This window comes from Gossypium hirsutum, chromosome A05 (genome assembly GCF_007990345.1).
Source record: "Gossypium hirsutum isolate 1008001.06 chromosome A05, Gossypium_hirsutum_v2.1, whole genome shotgun sequence".
In the NCBI taxonomy this organism is placed as follows: Eukaryota; Viridiplantae; Streptophyta; class Magnoliopsida; order Malvales; family Malvaceae; genus Gossypium; species Gossypium hirsutum.
Genome location: NC_053428.1, coordinates 106,751,018 through 106,772,426, shown reverse-complemented (window position 1 = coordinate 106,772,426; position 21,409 = coordinate 106,751,018). Strand labels below are relative to the sequence as shown.

Genomic DNA, 21,409 nt, shown 5'->3' with positions numbered 1-21,409 from the left:
GTTCAATGATTTTAAATAACAATTTGATAGATTGGATCATATAGAAAATCTTGCCAGATTTTGTAGGAAGAGCAGTGAAATAGTTAAAGTTGAGAGGCTTAATTAATTATTGTTGAATAGATAATTGATTTTATCTTTTCTTTTTGTAGATATGAGCATGAGAATATAAAGATCCTCTGCCTGTTTCTAATTTTAATTCAGGACCCACCAACTAAATAAAAAGACTATCCAAAATATGCCTGGATTTCATGTTAAATCCTTTAGTTAGTATCCATTAATTTATAATTTGATCCTTGCTCCTAGAAAACGTGAAACTTTTCAATCTCCCTTTTTAAAGGTGTAGAATCTTATGCTTTGGATTTCTAAATAATTACAAGTTAAATAGGTTTGGAACTTAATTGTAATGATTCTCTTTCTTTGATCCTTATTTACTCTACTCACATTCATAATTCGGTACTCAATGATAATATTAATTTACTCAATTAGTTGTGTATGACTTAAATTCTTGTTAAAAATAAAATATAAATGATGACAAGATAGGGGATCTACAATAAACATTCTGTTTGATGTTTTATGAAATTTTGGATGAAATGCTTATTATGAGCTAATTAGGTATCTGCTAATAACTTAAGTATTCATATAATATTTTATCCGTATAGAAGTTTACTTTCTCTATTTGATGTTGATTAGAATAAGGTATTTACTCGTAATTTTTTCCCAAAAAGATTTTCACATAAAATTTTGTGTGTTCTATTTTCTTTCTTTTCCTTTGCGATATATTACTCGATTATTTCATAGTTATTATTTATTTGGGTCCAATTCATATACATGTATAGTTGGAGTTGTCAACCCTAAACCTCTTATCCCATCATAATTAAGAAAGATACCATGATGTCCCCCTCACTCATACATTTCTAAATCTAAATTAAAAAATAATAATCTAATTGCATTAGCCTTTAAATCAAGTTCAATATTTGTTATCTTCTCGCTGGCAAGTAGTCTGATAACATCTATTGAGTTCCACTTAAACTGTAATGTGTGGCTCTAATTTAAAGGTAAATGATGTAGGGGATCTTGCAAAAATCTGAGGTACAATGATTAAGAGAGCAATAACTTAGTTTTAACATTATAAAACCAAACATTAAACCTTATCCTTTTCTCTTTCTTCTCAACTTTACTTAAAACCCCTACTAAAAATTATCTTTTAAAAAGTTTAGGGTTTAGTATACATTAGTGGTGTTATCATTATTTTATTAATTATATATTTTTCTTTTAAATTATGGGTAGTATTTTCTTTTCTTTCTATCCTTTTCTGGCAAGTTTTTTTTTCTTTTTTACTAATGATTGAACTATAGCACACAAAATTTTTTATAAAATTATTAAAAATAAAAACAATTTACTATATTTTTAACTGAATAGATACTTAATTAACTTACTGCGGTAATTAATTAAAAATTATTAAAAATCCTATCGCACGTGTATGTATCTAGAAACCACAAATATAAAATATAAATATGTATTTAAAAATAACATACAATGAATAATAAGTGTATGGCTTGAAACTAATTAATAATAGTTACACATGAAATATGTACGATATTAAAATTTAAAATATATATTTAATTGTTTCGAGTTAACTCGTAACACCAACTCAATCAAACGCATTATTAAAATATATACAGTTGATAGAAATAATAAAGTATGTATAATTAAAAATGTATAAATATAGTAAAATAAAGTTTTAGTTGAGTGATAAATTAGAAGTTTTACTAATGCAATTGGTTCAAGTTCAAATTTCACCATATGCATATTTTTATTAATTTTTTAATGAAAAAGATTAAAGTACCCTCAAATAATATAATAATAATTTAATTACGGAAGAGTATTTTTCTTAATTTAACAACTGAGTTGGTGACTCGATTATGAGTGACATTTTCTTTTTTAATTAAAAGGACTAAAATACCTTTGAATAATAATATAACTTAGCTTAATTATAGAATGACATCTTCTTAATTTAACAATTGAGTTTATGGCCCAATTGACAATGCCACCAATTCAATAAAACACAGAAATAATAATATAAATATAATATTAGTAAGAGAGATAGGTCCGAGAAGCTTTGAGTTATTTTAGGTATTACATCAAAAAGAGTAGATATAATAAGAAGTCAATACGCTTTAAGCGCACTCAAACCTACATCTTCCTGTATTGACAATGAGGCCTATGCCAATTAAGCTAAGACTCAATCAACAATTTTTGCAATATTTGAATCTATATTTAATATTTAAATTCAATAAATATTTTTTTTAGAAACTATATAAATTAATATCTTTAATAGTATAACAAATTTGAATAGTAAATATTTGATAATTGATATCACACATTCACTTTAGATTATTTAACTTTATAGAAAGAAATAAAACACATGAATTGTGCAATAAGTACTCTAAAAAATTTAATATTTTGTTTCTTAAACTTTGAGGGTTATAACATTTATATCTATTCAATGGGATATCTTTTTAAGAATACAACATTAATATTGATTTGTCGAAATTTTGTCATTGTTGTCTAAGGGTAAGAGTGAGAGAATGATATTATCTGAATTCAACATTGATGTCAACTGAAAATTTAAACACAAATCTTTTGTCACTCTACGTATTTAAGAGTAATGTCATCATTCAACTTGTTGAGCTGAAGGGAAAATGTGGCAAACCCATTCATTGCATTTAAAAATTGAGTAACCCCATATTGAATTGGCTCAATTCAACTAATAATTGCAAAGAAAGACTCGATTCCAATGAATAAAGTTAGGCATTATTGTTTTGAAAGAGAAAGGGCAAAGGCGATTAAGAATATGAGATAAATTGAAAATATGGTGTCAAAAGCTCAGAACTGGAAAGGTCAGTTTACAGTGTTTGTGAAGAATATTCCGGCAGCTATGCATTGGAAAGGGCAATGGGCGTTATTCAGTTATCATGGCGAGGTGTTAGATGTTTTTATTTCGGTTAAGAGGTGCAAAGATGGAAAAAGGTTTAGCTTTGTAAGATTTTCAAACATCTTAGATGCTCACAGGGCGATTGACAGACTCAATGATTTCGTTCTTTTAGGGTATAGAATTGGAGTGAAGATGTCTAGCTACGGAGGCGGTAGGAAGATATGGAGGAGAAGAAGTATTAGCTATAAGGACCATGTTGGATCGGAGAAGAATAGATATGTTTGGGAGAAGGGAGACACTTCTGGAACTTCAAAGGATGATCGAATTGCAAATAGTGATGTCTCGAAAAAAAATAGGTTCCAAACAAGAGTAGTTAAAGGCTTTGTTGAGGAAGAACTGCGATGGAAACTTCAAAGGTGTTTAGTTGGGGAATCTGCATCTGTTTTTGATTCTAGAAACATGGCTGAAAGGCTAACTAAGTTCGGACTTGGGGAGATATCTGTTAAGAGAATTCAAGGCAGATTTTTTCTAATTGAAGTACCGGATGAGGAGTTTATGGAGGTATTGAAACAAAACAACTGGAGGTATCTGAAGGAGTGTTTCATATCAATTGAACCATGGTCAGAAAAAAGTTGTATGTCGGAGAGGGTGTCATGGGTTGAAGTTGCAGGGATACCATTACATTGTTAGAACTTTGAAACTTTTAAAAGAGTAGCTGAATTATGGGGTAAGTTAATATCCATGGGGAAGAGTTGGAATGATGATTGTTGTTATGAGAAGATGGAGATGTTGATTTCAATTAATCAACCGCAACAGATTGACGATTTAATAATGTTGGAGGTAGGAGATTGTAAGTTTCCGATCAGGATTAAAGAAAGAGGATTATCAGAAAGGAAATCGGTGAAGTCCAAGGATGTGCGGTCCTATCTGAAGGAAGAAGGTAGTGAATCTCCGGGAGCCAAATCAGCTACCAGATTAGAATCGAAAATTTCCTAGAGGTTAGACGAAACGACGTGGGAGGAGACGTGGGAGGTGAGTTTAATGCTATCAGTCTTGAAAGAGGTTGCTATTGGAAAAGATAGGGTAGGGTCGGCTGCTGTTGATGTTATGTCAAAAGAAAATTTTTTTGACAACAATATAATCATAGAGGAGGAAAATTTGGGCTCTAGAGGAGAATCGAATAGGGCCAGAGAGGATTTGATTAATATGGGCCTAATTATGCAAGTGGGCCCGTCAGAGGATGGTGAGCATCAAGAAGTGTTGGATCAATTAGCTGAAGTGGGTGAGATTAATGGGCTGACTCTTAAAGATGGTAACAATCTAACGTATTTAGAAGGGGGAGGTGTTGAATCGGAGAGAAGGGGTATGGAAGGGGAAGAAGTAAGGTTCAGCATTGTGGAGGATTTCTCTCTTTTTAACCAATACAGGAGGAAGAAAAAATCTTTGAACAAACGGATTCGATCGATGCGTGAGATTCAAGACAGTGTTTTATCGACTAAAGAAAAACAGCGAAGGGATAGACAAAAGAGGATAGAGAAGGGAAAGGCAATAACACGGGTTGAAGACCCAATAGCAAATTTATCTTTATCAGATTCAGACATCAATAATCGAAGGAGGGTCATTTTGAAGGAGGCAAAAAAAACCTAGGAAGTTGGGAAAAAGTTGGGACTAAGTGTGAGGGGGGATGAAGAAGAAGTCGTTGAAGAAATAAGGAGATTAGGTAGTGAGAATTAGTGGAGATTTCGGCAGAGACTGTGGCAGATTTCCAGGTGAGGTTGTTTTGTAGTAAATTACTATTCTGTTTTTTATTAGTTTTGGTTGCATTGTGAGGGATATGAGAATATTATTTTGGAACATTAGGGGGTTAGTGTCGGAGGTCAAAAAGAGCTCTATTAAAAGATTCTGCCGATTACATAGAGTAAATGTATGTTTTATTCAAGAAACAAAAATGGAGATGATTTCTAAGGAGGAGGTGAGAAAATTATGGGGGGATGACAGTTGTGAGTTTAGGTTAGCAGCAAATGGTAAATCGGGCGGATTGTTAACTATGTGAAGCATAGATGATTTCCTTGTTTCCAATGTATGGTGCGATGACAGGGTGTTGATTATAGAAGGAAAATGGGTTAATGAGGATTTAGAGGCGGTGTTAGTTAATATCTACGCTTCTAATATTGCGACAGCACAGAGTAATTTATGGGGGAAATTGTCAGAGCTTAGAAGTAAGTTTACAAGTCCATGGATTGTGGGTGGAGATTTTAATGTGGTAAGATGTAGAAGTGAAAGAAGCTGCTGTTGGGGGTCAGAGAAGGGTACTAAAGAGTTTGAAAATTTTATCTTTGATTGTAATCTTATTGATTTTCCGTTAGTGGGGAAGAAATTTACGTGGTATGGACAGGAGAACAAAAAAAATAGGCTTGACAGGTTCTTGCTGGATGAATTTTGGTTATTAAAGATGAAGGATTTACAGCAGATTGGATTAAAGAGATCGGTTTCAGACCACATTCCAATATTGCTAGCAGACGCGGAAGTTGATTGGGGTCCTAGGCCTTTTAAGTTCATCAATGGATGGTTAAAGAAAAAAGATTGTATGGGTTTGATTAAGAAAGAATGGAAACCATATGGACAGTTTGAATGGTCAAATTGCTAGGAAATTGAGGAAGCTTAAGGGGGCCTTGAAGAAGTGGAATGGGGATAATGGAAATGTGTTGGAAAATAGAATAGCAGATTGCGAGGATAAGATTAAGGTATTAAATGAAATTAGAGATCAAAGAGTGTTAAATGAGAGTGAAATGGAGGAGCTTAGAAGGCTGAACGCGGAGATTTGGGATGCTATGAAATTCAAAGAATCGTTATGGAGACAAAAATTAAGAATGATGTGGTTGAAAGAAGGTGACGCGAATACGACCTTTTTCCATAAAGCTGTGAAGATAAAAGTTAAAAGAAATACTATTTTCAGAATGCAATTTGATCGATGTTATAGCCCAATTTTGCCCCATGACCTATTTATAATTTTGACCCACTTAAGCCCAAAATTAAACCCAACAATATCCTAAAACCCGTCAGCCCACATCCATTAAAATTTAAACCCATTACATCAGCCAACCCAATCACATTAAAACCCAAATACAACCCAATACCCACTAAACCTTACCCAAAAAATAAAACAAAAAATAATAAAAAACCTAGCCAGTCCCATCACCCCATACCGTCTGCCTCCACCGACCCCTTTGCCAAAAGCCTGCTCCGCCGTTCCACCAGCCACTAATTGATCTGCAAGACCAAGCAATCACGCAAACAATAGGATTAGAGCATTGTAAAGGCTATAAAAAGCCATGAAAACAAATGTAAAACGGTTCGCAATTCAAATACAAAAAATAAGAAAAATATTCAATTTCAGAGTAAGAATAGCAATTTAATCAGCATTTAAATACAAGAATAGCCTCCAAGCAAACCGAATACCAAAGATCGAAGAATTAAAAGTGTGAAAAGCCTAAGGTGATTATTCTTTTTTTTCATTTTTAAATTCTGTTTTGGTTTCATTTTTCCACACATATATATAAAACATATAAATATAAAAAAATATAATACAAAAAAAATAAAATAAAATAAAATTTTACTTTTTCCGGCCACTGGCCACCGTGCTCTGGCGATCGGACCGATGACCGGCCATTGGCCGGAAATCCCCCTCCCCCTCCCTTCTCTCTTCCTTCTCTCTCTTTTTTTTTTTATTTCTCTCCTCACCAAATGATTTTTTTTTGCAAATTTTGGATCTTTTATAGCCCCCAAAAACGACGTCGTTTTGGGGTTGGCCTTTAAACCTCAAAACGACGTTGTTTTGATGCAACCCGGTCCGACCCAACTCACCTCAGGATCCGCGTGTTTTTGGAAAAGGGGGAATTTGTGCGTGCGGTCCTTCCGCTTTTTCAAGCTTTTGCAATCAAATTTTTCTTATTTTAAAATTTGCCCCATGAAGTTGTCGTGCTTTTCAATTTAGTCCCCACTAATGTGTTGTGTTTTGATGGGAAAGAATATTTGCGCCTTTGGTCCTCGGTCGTTTTGCGCGCATCCAGATGGGTCCTTTTCCCTTTATTTCTTTTAAAATTTACCCTAGAATTCTGCCTTTCTTCCAATCTTAGTCCTTTTTTGGTTTATATTCATTTCTTTAGTATTAAATTAATTATTTTAATATTATTTATTATTATGTTTATTATTATTGATATTTTCATCATTATTATTAATGTTAGTGTACGTTTTATTATATATGCATATATATACTTTTTATATATAGTATTATCTTTTATATATTATTACATTTAGTATTGCTATTATTATTATTACTATTTTATATTATATTTAGTATTATTTTAAATATCATATTTTAATACTATGTTATGTATACATTTTTTATATATTACGTATATGAATCTTTTTTAATATATTGTATTTTACATATTATGTATATATCTTAATATTATTAGTTACATATATTTCTTATGCTATTTTATGTACATATTTTTATATTATCTTACGTATATATTCTTAAATACTATTACATACATATATATTTTTATATCATATTACGTATATTATTATATCTATTTTTATCTATATTATATTTGTTGTTAATACTAATACATATTTTTTACATATAGTATTAATTTCATATATTATTATATTTATTATTCTGCCTATGATTTTCACTATTATCACTTATTTTATTTTAATATTATTATATATTTTTTGGTGTACATACATCTTTTTATTGTTATTATTATTGTTAGTATACGTTCTATTATATAATATATATGCATGTGTTTATGCAATATTATTAATAATTGTTTTGTAACATTATTATTAACATTTCTAATATGTGTATATTATGTTTTTTAATACTATGTTTTTTAATACCCTATGTATTGTGTATATTCTTAATACTATATATTGTATGTATTTTCTTAATAATTATATTATATGTATATATATACTATGTACATATTTTTAATATTACTATGTATTTTATATATATATATATACATGTATATATTCATGTGACATTATTAATAGATGTTTTCAACATTGATATTATGTATGTATATATTATGTAAATATTTTAACATTACTAGTTATATATTTTTACTATCTTAGGTATATACTTCAAACACTATATATAGTATATTTCCAACACTATTACTATTTATATATATATTACGTACATACTCTTAATATCATTATTATGTATATATTCATTATTTTTATTTCGTGTTTGATACTATTATTACGTTTAATATATCGCATGCATTATCATTGTTTTTTATATTATGGTCATTTTTATTATCATATTTAATATTTGCTTCGATGTATTTCCAATGCGGTTCTTACCCATTCTGTATTAGTTTGCTTATCTTATTATATTATTAGCATGTCATTATATATATATAGATATATATTTTATTGTAAATATTGTTTTTTTTTTGTTTTTATCTGTATCCTAGTATTCTTATATTATATGTTAACATTTGTCGCTCATCATGTCATCGTTTGTACTGTTTATTTACTTATGATTTTTTTATTTATTTTAAAAATATTAGATTCATTTTTATTAATTTCAATAAGCAAGGCAACGTATCGATTTAACATTAGGTCATAGATTTCATCGCTATGTTGGGTGAACATCAATCGACTCGTGTTAAAACGGTATGTCCTTCTCAAAAAAAACAAAAAAAATTAAAAATTCTCGTGTTTTAATCGGATCACGATTAAATGCTACATTGAACTCGTATTTTTGAAAATTAAGACCACATGTTTAACAAGATACCAATTTTGGGTGTCGCGAGGGTGCTAATACCTTTCTCATGCGTAACCGACTCCCGAACCCTATTTTTCTCTGGATTTTCCTGTAGACCCAAATTTGGCCTTCATTTTTGTTCAAGAATAAATTTTCTTTAAAAAGATGATTTATTAGGTGTCCGATCACACCTAGAAAAAAGATCGGTGGCGACTCTCTTTTTTAATAAAACGGTTTTCAAATTTTTAAATAATTACCTCAATTAGCGATCGAAAGCAAAATTTTACGTTGCTACAATCGATATTGGTGTAATGATCCAAAGGAGTTAAAAAAGAGAGTGTATGAATTTTTTAAAAAACATTTTCAAGGGCATTCGAGGAATTGGGAGATGGAGATGGAGCTTGATTTTAGGAAATTAAAGGAGAGTGATGCAGAAAAGCTAGAGGTTCCTTTCTCAAGAGAGGAGATTCGAGAAGCTGTATGGAGTTGTGATGAATCTAAATCACCGGGTTCGGATGGGTTTAATATGTGTGTTCTTTAGAAGATGTTGGGAAACGGTCAAAGAGGATTTATTTAGAATGATGTCAGATTTTTATAGGACGGGGAAGCTGGAAAGTTCCATAAATTGCTCGTTTATTGCTTTAATTCCCAAACTGAATAATCCGAGCGAGATTTCTGACTTTCGTCCGATTTGTCTGGTTAGTTCTTTATATAAAATCATTGCTAAAATCCTTTCTCGTAGGATTAGGATGGTTATTAGTGATTTGGTGAGCGAGACTCAATGCGCTTTTATTAAAGGAAGGTAAATTTTCGATGGAATCTTAATTGCTAACGAAGTAATTCATTCAATGAAAAAAATGAAAGGAGATGAAGGAAACTTGATTTTTAAGCTGGATTTTTCCAAGGCATACGATTATGTCCGTTGGGACTTCTTAAAGCTGGTACTTCAAAAAATGGGTTTTGGGGTCAGGTGGATTGGTTGGTTGATGGAATGTGTTACTACGGTGAGAGCAGCTATCCTGGTTAATGGGTCGGCTACAAAAGAATTTAAATTTGGTCGTGGATTACGCCAAGGAGACCCTTTATCTCCATTCCTGTTCATTCTGATTACGCAAGTGCTTCACTTATTGATGGAAAAAGCGGAGGTATTGGGATTTATTGAAGGGATTCATGGAGTTCTTCCGGGTCAGACGATTTCACACTTACAGTTTGCGGATGACACGATTTTGTTTTTAAAAGCAGAGGAAATGGTAGTGGAAAATATGAAATTTATTCTCCGTTGCTTCGAGACTTTTTCGGGGTTGACTATTAACTTCAAAAAACCGTGTATTGTGGGGTTTGGAGTTAATAAGGAATTTCTTTACCGTTTGGCAGCTATATGTAAATGTAAGGTTGGGTTGTTACCTATTTGCTATTTAGGTATTCCTTTAGGAGCAGATTCGAGAAGGGTGGCTACTTGGGACGTGATGGTTGAGAAATTTAGAAAGAAATTTGCGGGATGGAAATGTAGAAGTATGTCGTGGGCAGCTAGGATGGTGTTGGTAAACGCAGTGTTATCGTCTCTTCCAATCTATTTTATGTCTTTATTTTAGGCCCCGGTGTCTGTAATTAAAAGAATTGATAAAATTAGGAGAATTTTTTTGTGCGGAGGGTTGGATGGCAAACGGAAAATGGCAAAAGTCAATTGGAAGCAGATTTGCAGACCAAAAGAAAATGGAGGAGCCGGAGTGATTAACCTTGAGATTAAGAACAAAGCACTATTAGCAAAATGGAGGTGGCGAGTGATGGTGGATAAAAATGCGCTATGGAGCAAGGTGATTTTAGCAAAGTATGGTTCTAACGCTAAACAATGGCGATTTGGTGTGAACAATTTGAAAGATATGTCGACGGTTTGGAGAGGGATTGTGGAAAACTCTTTTGATGCTAGAGTGAATAGGTGGATAGGAGATAAAGATTTCAAATGGAAGGTAGGGAATGGAAAGGATACGTTGTTCTGGGGGATCATTGGTGTGGTAATAGTCCATTAAAATTTGAATCCCCTAGACTTTTTCGTCTAGTTAAATTCAAAAATGGTTCGGTTTTTGATTACTCTTTGGATGGCGATTTTTATAATGTTAATTGGGAAGGGTTTTTCGTCAGAGCTTTGCTGGATAGGGAGTGGGGGATGCTAAGTCGTCTCTTGGATTGGGTGGGTGGTATGGTATTGATCCCGGAGGTGGAGGACCGGATATTATGGAAGCACAACAAAAATGGCGAGTTCTCTGTGAAGCAGTTAACTAAATTAATGGTGGATGGGGTGGGGGTTGATTTTAGTTTTGCATTTGATAGAATATGGAAGCTGAAAGTTCCTTCTAGAGTGCGTTATTTTCTGGTTAATAGCAATTGACAGAGTTCCCACGAAGGATTTTTTAATTAAGAAAGGGGTGAAAATTCTTGGTACTGTTAATGTATGTCCTTGGTGTAATAGGGAGCGGGAGAAGACGGACCATTTTTTTTAACTGCATCTTTATTAATGGTTTTTGGAAGAGAATTTTTAATTGGTGGGACATCGGATGGAAAGGGGTGAATAATTTTGAAGATTTTTATTCATGCTGTTTCAAAGTGAAAATTTTTGGATCTTGTAAAAGTTTGTGGTTGATTGCAATTGCGGCTGCTGTTTGGTCAATTTGGCTTGCGAGAAATGAAATGGTGTTTGACAATAAAGTGTTGACAATGGATACCTTGGTCTTCCATGCAAAGATGAGGGCTTTATTATGGAGCAGGGCTGCTTTTGATGAGTGTAGGTTTCATGAGAGATTATGGTGGTTTTGTACGTATAAGTGTTGTTTATCTAAGTCTGATCCTGGGGGTTGGTGTTTTCCACCTCATGGTTGGTTTAAATTTAACGTTAGCGGTATTGTTTTTGAAGGTGTTCGGCGTGGCAGAGGAGTGTTGAGAGGTGAGGATGGAATTGTTAGAGCCTTATTTTCAGGACCAATTGATGCAGGTGATTCTGAGTCAACTGAATTGGGAGCTATAATCATTGCTCTTGATATTATTATTGAAATCGGCTGGAAGGGGACTGGTTCTTTGATTATTGAAATAGGTTCAAGGGAGGTTCTTAGCTGGATTCTGGAGGAAACAAGGAGACGTTGGTCGCATCAAGTTATATTTGCTGAACTGGAAAGGAGGTGGAGCAGGGTGGGAGAGTTATCTTTTTCAGTCGCTGTGGCGAATGGAAATGAAATGGCAGACTCTCTAGCTATTGCAGGGACGAATAGAACTAGTATGTTTAAGGCTTGGTGGTGAGTTGATTTATAATGTCAGATTTCATGTGTATGTTATGTGGTTTTGAGTACGTTTTGTAGTACTTTTTGGGTGGTCATTTCTGCAGTGTTGTTTGATAACTTTGGTCTTGGGATGTCGGGTTAGTATTGTTGATGAGTGGCCTCAGTAAGTAGAATTCGTTGATCTTGTTTGTGTTACCCATATTTGCTTTTACAAGTTGTAAAGGCAGTAATGAGCAAAAAAAAAAAAAAAAAGACTTGATTCCAATGTTGTGAATTGGGTGCCTTTCAAACTCCAAAATGAGCTTCGCTCATGGAATATAACGCCTTCAAATGGAGTGGCAGAGGGATTTCCAGTTTCCGCCAAATGGCCAAAATAAAAGAATCATATCAGCTAACCCCCCTAATACCACACATCACACCTTCAGGTTCCAATGGTTGAATATTCACAATGATGTCCTGAGCTGGAACACATGATTCCGTTGAGCTACTTTGATCACACCCCATGATCTTTTGGCATGTTTCAAGCAAACAATGCCTGCATTTGGGGCATGATGTGTGCGATTTAAGCCACTTATCAATACAACGAACATGAAATCCATGGTTGCATTTCGGTAGAAACCGCAGGCGCTCTCCAGCCGTAAACTCCGACAGGCATATCAGACATTCGGAGTCCAGCCCTGGCCGATTCATCTGCGCCGAGTAATTCACCACAGGGAAAATCTTGAGTGCCTTTGTCTCGATTCCGCTGTTGACTATTGCAGGAGAAGGGTTTTGAATAGAGTCGGAATCCACCCCGTTTGAGCACCTTAGCACACATCTGATTATTAAGTTTAGCCCCAATGAAAAAATTAACCCAAAAAGGATGACCGAAAGAATCATCAAAACATTGTGATCAAAACTGGAATATTGAGGGTGAGGAGGAGCTAATGTAACTGATGATTGGTTTGATTGTGTGTAATGTAACAGCAATTTTCTGGAATGAAAGTTTGGAAGAAAATCTTGCAAGGGTAGAGATGTAGAAGAAGTTGAAATTGAATACATGGTTTTGGAGAGTTTGGATGAAATTTGGTTGGAAGGGCAGTCAAATGGTGGAGATTATATATGGTGAAAGCTGAGAGGCTTAAGTAGTGTCCAATACATCATTGATTTTATCTCTTACTTTTTGTAGATATGATCCTCTGCCTGTTTCCATTTTTAATTCAGGACCCAAGGAACTAAATAGAAAGACCCTTTATTTCATGTTAAACCCTTTTGTTCCATCAAAATAATAATATTGATTAATTTAAAATTAGATCCTTGCCCCCCAAAAAGTGTGATAAACTTTTTAATTTTTCTTTTTAAAATTTGTTAAATTATTACAACAAGTTAAAGTTAATTCTTACAACACTTTAAGGATTTTAAATGGCAATATTGTATCATCCAGAAAATTTTGCAAGAGTTGAGATGGTGTTGGAGAAGTTGAATGGAGTGTGTTGAGTTCCACTTTAAAAAAACAAAAACTCAACTCCATTTGTTATCTTCTAGCTTGCAAGTAGTCTGATAGCATCTACTGAGTTCCACTTAGACTGTAATGTGTGGCTCTAATTTAAAGGTAAATGATGTATGAGATCTAGCAAAAATATGGGGTACAATGATTAAGAAAGCAATAACTTAGTTTTAACAGTATAAAACCAAACATTAATCCTTATCCTTTTGTCTTTCTTCTCAACTTTACTTAAAACCCCTACTAAAAATTATCTTTTAAAAAGTTTAGGGTTTAGTATAGGTTAGTAATTATATTAGATTATGATATTCAGCTTGTGGTGAAAAGAAATTATATAAAATTATACATTTATTAGTAAAAATATCATGAAGGTTGTCATAGAGTAAGATTATATTTCGTTTTCTCTACTTGAATTAAAGAGTAAATTGATTATTCTATTAAAAATTACATCCATTTCTACTATTAAAAACCAATCTATATAAGTCAGCAAGAGCAAAACATTTTCGAGTAGCATTAACTATACTTTAAAGACTTTCGGTTGGTATTTTAGAAAAAAAAATGAAACATAAAAAATGTGAAAGAAAAAAATATATTGGAAGCACACTATATGTTTAAATTATATAGCTAAAAAAATAACAAAAAATATATCCTACTGATATCCAGCCACTTAACTTACTCTTAAAATCATGCCACAAAATTAAAAATTCCTAAGGACTTGGTCTATAGACCTATTATTTAGCAAGTCTAAGGCACATTCTCAACGCTCCTCATTGCCTTAGTAATTGTAAAAGCCTAATTTATTTCTTAAAACTTTAAATCTAACTTTTGGAAGAGCCTTGGTTAACATATTTGCAATTTGATCTTCAATCTTGCAAAAAACTGACTTGGTTTCACCAATCTTCTGTTCTTTTTTCAAATGATATTCATCAATCCTGTTGTACCAGGCCCTAGCAGCCTATTTAAGACTGTATAAGGTTTTGTTTAACATTTAGACTTTCTCCTCCTGTCTCTTGACTTGGAATCCCTCGAACTGCTCTTCTCTCATTTCTTCAATCCATATGTCATCCTTCTCAGCTTCTTTAAACTCAGCATACTCAAATACAACAACATTACACCTTTCATAAATTTAAGATAAAGATCTTGTGTCACAAACTGGAACATCATCTATGTTGTCATCAAAGTACTGAGGAGTCTCTAGCAATTGCTTCGTTGTTGGTTTCTCTTCCATTAGATTTAGAGAAAATCATTTTGCTCTCATTTTTACTTTGAATACATCTCTGCCTTTTGAGTTTTTGATCAAGCACCATTTGTCTTCAAATATGACCTTGAAACTTTTCAATCAACTGTCCAACACTAAGAAGATTTTGGCCAATGTTAGACACATATAGAACATCAGTTATATGTTTCAAACCTATTAACTTTCAATAGCCACTGTTCATTTTCCCTTAACTAGAATAAACTTACCATTTCTAACTTTTATTTTGGAAATGATAGTTTTATCAAGTTCTTTGAGAAGTGTTGGGTCATTGGTTATGTGATTTGTGCAGTCGCTATCATCAACCAGGAATCATTGGAGAAACATGTCGCCACAAAAAAGGAACTCATCTTCTTGTTACTCAATACATGCTTTTGTCTCTTCATGTTGTTGAGACTTACAGACCCGCTTTATGTGCCCAATACTGCCACATTTTCTACATTTGATATCAAGCTTCTACCAACACTTCTTTGGCCAGTGATTTGTCTTCTTACAGTGCGGACATGGTGGATATGTCTAGTTGTTATTATTATTGTTAGTCTTATCTTTAATTTTCTTGTTTTTGCCTTGTGATTTTTCAAACTTTGCCCGAAAAGCACCCTCTACTGATGCTTCTTGTCTCGTCTTTCTCCTTTGTTTTGGAGCTTACAATGCGTTCATCAATTCTATCTAAGATATACTTGACAAATCTTTAAATTCTTCTAATGAAGAAATTTTAGACTCATATTTTTTAAGCAAAGTGACAAGAATTTTTTGCACTATTTGATCATCAGAAAAATCCTTACCCAACAATCTTACCTTATTTACTATGTCCTCTACCTTGTCAGAATAGTCTTTAATGGTTTCTGTCTCCTTCATTTTCAACATTTCAAACTCTCTAATCAAATTGAGCACCTGCATATTTCTTGTTCTTTCATTGCCCTGGTATTCGTTCTTAAGGTAATCCCAAATTTTTTTTGTTGACCCCAAATTCATAATTCTTGTAAATATTTTGCTTGAAGCAATAGAGAAAAGACATGCTTTAGCTTTGGACTTCCTTGTCTTCTTCTCTTTGTGAGTCTTTAGCTTATGTGTTTCTCTCAACTCACAAGTCCATTAGGATAAGAGCTCAATACCAATTGTTGGTATTTTAGAAAAAAATATGAAACACAGAAAATGTGAAAGGAAAAAAATATTGGAAGCACACTATAATCTATTATATTGGTCAGATTATATAGCTAAAAGAATAACAGAAAATATATCCTGCTGATATCCAACCACTTAACTTACTCTTTTTTTTTTTTTTGCAACATTCAAACTTTGCTGTTGTCAAATCTTAGCTCCTAAAATCATGCCACAAAATAAAAAATTCCTAAAGACTTGATCTATAGACCTATTATTGATCAGTAAGCCTAAGACAGATTCTCAACAATTTCAATAGCCTTTTCATTAGTGACAATTTATAAATCAATGCTTATGAAAGCATCAATGCCTTCCACCAGTTATGAATGAACTAAATGACAGAACAACAAACCATGTTAAGGATAAAATTTACATTCTCCACATTGCTTATATATACTTACAGTAATACTCAAAGTACTTTAAACCTAAATCTTAAAAGGAACATATGAATACTTGACTAATGTTAACTTTAGACTTAAATACAAATTCTTTTTCACTCCACATATATTTCTATTGGTTGAGTTTTCAGGCTTAGTCGATCAATGGTTGATATGATAAGCAACAAAATATGTTAAAGAGTAACATGATCATTAAACTTGTTCAGCTGAAGGGAAAATTAGGTAAATCCTTTCATATTGCATTTAAAAATTGAATAAACCCACATTGAATTGGCTCAATTGAACTAATAATTGCAAAAGTAAGACTTGATTCCAATGTTGAGCTTCGCTCATGGAATATAACGCCTTCAGATGGAGTGGCAGAGGGATTTCCAGTTCCACCTAATGGGCAAAAGATAAAGAATCATATCAGCTAACCCCCCTAATATCACGCACCACACCTTCAGGTTCTAGTGGTTGAATATTCACAACGCAGTTCTGTGAAGGAACGCATGATTCTAATGAGCTACTCTGATTACACCCCATGATTTTTTGGCATGTTTCAAGCAAACAATGCCTGCATTTGGGGCATGATGTTTGTGATTTAAGCCATTTATCAATACAACGAACATGAAATCCATGGTTGCATTTCGGTAGAAACTGCAGGCGCTCGTCAGCCGTAAACTCCGACAGGCATATCAGACATTCGGAGTCCAGCCCTGGCAGATTCATCTCCGCCGAGTAATTCACCACAGGGAAAGTCTTGAGTGCCTTTGTCTCGATTCCGATTTTGACTATTGCAGCAGAAGAGTTGTCAATGGACTCGGAATCCGCCCTGTTTGAGCACCTTAGTACACATCTGATTATTAAGTTTAGCCCCAACGAAAAAATTAACCCAAGAAGGATGACTGAAAGTACCATCAAAACATTTTGATCAAAACTGGAATTTTGAGTGTAAGGAGGAGGAGCTAATGATGGGTTTGATTGTGTGTAATGTAACAGTAATTTTCTGGAATGAAAGTTTGGAAGAAAATCTTGCAAGAGTTGAGATGTAGAAGAAGAAGTTGAAATTGAATACATGGTTTTGGAGTGTTTGGATGAAATTTGGTTGGAAGGGCAGTCAAAAGATGGAGATTATATATAGTGAAAGTTTAGAGACATAAGTAGTGTCCAATACATCATTGATTTTATCTCTTAGTACTTTTGGAGATACGAGCATGAAAATCCAACCAGCCTCTTCCTGTTTCCATTTTCAATTCAGGACCCCCACTAACTAAATAGATGCCCTGTATTTCATGTTAAACCATGTTGTTTCATCACAATTAAAAAAAAAACAAAAGTTAGATTGATTAATTTAAAATTAGATCCTTGTCCCCAAAAAAGTGTGATAAACTTTTCAATTTTTCATTTAAAATTTCATAAATATTATACTTTGAATTCCTAAATTATTACAACTTAAAATAATATCATTTTAATTATAAAAATAATTAAAAAAATATTTATAAAAATATTAGGATAGATATTATTATTTTATTAAATAAATTTACAATTCCACATATTTTCAATAATTTCATAAAAATAAAATAATTTAAAACTTCTATTATATATCATTTTAATCTAATATACTTAATAGTTATTTTCTATTCTACTTCACTATTGTAACTACATTTGAATCCAAGTACATATCTCACGGCTAATTTTAATATCATGACTACAATATTCAATCTCAATCATTATAGTAATTAATCTCACCGTCACCGTTTTTTAAATTTTACCACTAGAGAGAAACATACACTCATTCAAAGAAAGCCTAAATTGACTAAATTACAAGTGGAGTGGCCAGAAACTTATTATTAAATCTTTAATTGATATTAATGTTGGATTCAATCCTTAAATGTTGTCCACTTTTGTTTTTTTAATTCATTCAATATCTTATTATCCATGGAACATAGCTATTGTAGGCTTTCTTTAATTTCTTTCATAGCTGTTGGAGTTGTTGGTTCTTATCGGATCACATTTAGAAAAGATACCCTGATGTCCCCCCGACTTACACAAGAACAAAAATAATGTTATTGCATGAGCCAAGAAATCAAGTAGTCTATGGCATCTATTGAGTTCCACTTGAAAATTAAAAAAGAGCAAAACCTTGTCACGTGGCTCTAATTTAAAGCTACATTATCTATGAGATCTTGCACAAATCTGGGGTGCAATATTTAAGAAAGCAGTAACTTTGTTTATGATTATAAAACTAAAGATTTGTTCCTTATCCTTGTCTTTCTTCACAACTCATACTTAAAAAGTCACTACTAAAAAAAATAGTTTAATTTTATAATTGTTGGAAAAATTAGATTCTTGAAAGTTTTGAGGCATATTATCAATTAGTAAAGGTAGAGATTTTAATCATAAAATTATGATTTCATATTCTACCCCATGAGATATTTACAACGGCATACCATATGCTTAAAATAGTTGAGTGATGAATGAGAAATTGATGCTCAAAGTAAACCACTTGTGATTTATGTTAGGAAAAATGGAAAGTTCAGTCCCACATTGGTTAGATATCAAATGCGGAATATGTTTATATCTATTTATATCTGTTTATATATGTTTATTTTGAGTGGAATATGTTTGGGGTGTGTTGTAGGCCAATTTTAATTCATTACATCAAAACCCACTAAACCTACCCCAACCCAAACAAAGTTTAAACCCATTAAAACCCGAAGCCCAAAATTTCAGCCCACCTAACCACTACCCAAACCCAATTTCAATCTAACTACCCAAGCCCAACTAGCTAAATTTAGGGTTTCAGAAAGCTGAAACCCTAAAACACCTTGCCCAACCGACCCGGTCATATCATCAGTGCAAGTGGCCACCTACCCCTACCTCCACCGCCCATCCCCTGCAAGGATAAAAAAAAAGGAGAAAGGGCAGCATAGAAAATCATGTAAAATAGGCTTTAAAAGCCCAAGCCAATTTCAATGGAAACATTCAGCAATTTTTTGCAAAAATACAAACATTCTATTTCAAAAGCAAAAATGAGAATAGCAAATTCCAGTGATACTAAAGCACAAGTATAACACCGAATTAGAGGACCAAAGATACCAAAAAATCAAAAAGCAAATACCTAAGGTGATTTTGTTTCTTTTATTATTTTATTTTTATTTTTTTTGAATCAATTGATTTGCATAAATACATATATTATAAATACATAAAAAATATTAAAAAATATAAAAAAAATTTTACCTTTTGGAGTTCCGGCCACCGCTCGAGCCGCGGCGGCCGATGGTCGGTCTGATGACCGGACTTGGAGAGGGGAGGAGAGAGTAGAGAGCATTTTTGAAGGTTTTTTTTTAGAATAAGGATAAAATGATTTTTTTTGCAAAAAACATAACTTATATAGGGGTACCGAAACATCGTCGTTTTGGCTTATGTCCCCAAGCATCAAAACGACGTCGTTTTGAGCCTCAACCCATGGCCGACCTAGACCCGACCTGCTCCAACTTCAGGATCCGCGTGTTTTCATTGGAGGGGCTATTTGTGCATTTAGCCCCTCCGCTTTTTTATGGTTTTGCAATTAGATTTATTATATTTTAATTTGGCCCTATAATTTGTTGCGCTTTCCAATTTGGTCCTCAATGTTGCTGTGCATTTTGGTTAGAGGGGTTTATTTCGTTTTTAGTCCCTCCACTATTTGTGCGCGTTGAAATAGGTCATTTTCTCTTCTTTTTATTTCAGATTTCCCCCCAAACTCTGTTTCTAATTTGATTTTAGTCCTTTTTGTTTATTTTCATTACTTTATTATTGAATTAATTACTTTTAACATTATTATTATTATATTATAATAATAATAATATTATTATTATTATTATTAGTAGTAGTAGTAGTAGTAGTATATGTTTTATTATATATGCATATATCTTTAATATATATTTATGTAGTATTATTAATAGTCGTATTTTTATTTCTAATATGTATATATTATGTAAATATTTTAATACTATATTATGTATATATTTTTTATATATGTTATGTACATATATTTTTTAATATTATATTTTTTAATATTATTATGTATATATTTTAATATCATTAGTTATATATTTTTTATACTATTTTATGTATATATTTCTAATACTATATATTGTATATTTCTAATACCATTATTATTTATATATATATGTACGTATTTATTGTATTATAGTTGTTTTTTTTTGTATCATTATTGTTTCTAATATATATATATCATGTATATATGATTTTTTTATATATATATTATGTATATATCTTTAATACTATATATCTATTCATGTAGCATTATTAATGGTTGTTTTTACTATTATTATTATTATTCCTAATATATAAATTATGTATACATTTTTTAAATACTATATTATATATATATTAATACCATATTATGTACATATTATTATTATATCTATTTTTACCCCTATTATATTTATTATTAATATTAGTATATATTTTATTATACGTGTGTATATATACTTTTATATATAGTATTATTTTTATATATCATTATATTTATTATTATACTTATTATTTTCACTATTGTTACTTATTATTTTATTTTAATATTATTATGCATTATTTGGTATACATATATCTTTTGTACATATTGTTATTTTTTATTATACGTATATTATTTTATTATGGCATTAATACATTTTTACTTTTTTTCTTTTATTGTAAATATTATTTATTATTACTCTAATATCCTAATATTATATTATAATACTTTTTATTAATCATCTTATTATTTTGTATCGTTTATTTACTTATGAATTTTTGTTACAATAACATCGTCAGTTTTTTTATCGTTATTTTAGAAACATTTTTATTTTAATAAATAAGGCAATGTACCGATTTTAACATTAAGTCTGTGATTTCATCGCTATGTTGGGTGAATCATGTTGGCTCGTGTTAAAAACGGGACATCCTTAAAAAAACAAAAACTTGAAATTTCTCGTGTTTTGGTCGGAGCATGATTAAATGTTACATTTAACTCGCATTTTTGAAAATTAAGACAACAAATATTTAACGAGATACCAATTTTGGGCGTCGCGAGGGTGCTAATACCTTCCTCCTGCGTAACCGACTCCCGAACCCTATTTTTTCTCTAGCTTTTG

General features: G+C 32.0%; 3 protein-coding genes across 3 annotated transcripts; 1 reads left to right on the top strand and 2 right to left on the bottom strand.

Annotated features, from left to right (window-relative positions):
- The first annotated feature begins 4,883 nt into the window (after window positions 1-4,883).
- Window positions 4,884-5,582, top strand: LOC107960907 (uncharacterized). Its single transcript, XM_016897160.1, has 2 exons — window positions 4,884-4,945; window positions 5,033-5,582. The coding sequence occupies exons 1-2, from the start codon at window positions 4,884-4,886 to the stop codon at window positions 5,580-5,582; spliced, it is 612 nt and encodes a 203-aa protein (XP_016752649.1).
- A 6,778-nt stretch (window positions 5,583-12,360) lies between these two features.
- LOC107960908 (RING-H2 finger protein ATL78) lies at window positions 12,361-13,208 on the bottom strand. The gene has a single exon (XM_016897161.2). It carries the CDS (start codon window positions 13,028-13,030, stop codon window positions 12,377-12,379), a length of 654 nt encoding a protein of 217 aa, XP_016752650.1. The 5' UTR covers window positions 13,031-13,208; the 3' UTR covers window positions 12,361-12,376.
- Window positions 13,209-16,465: 3,257 nt separating this feature from the next.
- LOC107961429 (RING-H2 finger protein ATL78) lies at window positions 16,466-17,361 on the bottom strand. The gene has a single exon (XM_016897566.2). It carries the CDS (start codon window positions 17,343-17,345, stop codon window positions 16,695-16,697), a length of 651 nt encoding a protein of 216 aa, XP_016753055.1. The 5' UTR covers window positions 17,346-17,361; the 3' UTR covers window positions 16,466-16,694.
- Window positions 17,362-21,409: the final 4,048 nt, after the last annotated feature.

Bases quoted from the DNA above. Each gene is read 5' to 3' on its own strand.
- LOC107960907 (XM_016897160.1), top strand. From the start codon at position 4,884: ATGGAGATGATTTCTAAGGAGGAGGTGAGAAAATTATGGGGGGATGAC. The intron at 4,946-5,032 runs GTTAGCAGCAAA...GTGCGATGACAG, and splicing joins GATGACAGTTGTGAGTTTAG to GGTGTTGATTATAGAAGGAA.
- LOC107960908 (XM_016897161.2), bottom strand. From the start codon at position 13,030: ATGTATTCAATTTCAACTTCTTCTACATCTCTACCCTTGCAAGATTTT.
- LOC107961429 (XM_016897566.2), bottom strand. From the start codon at position 17,345: ATGTATTCAATTTCAACTTCTTCTTCTACATCTCAACTCTTGCAAGAT.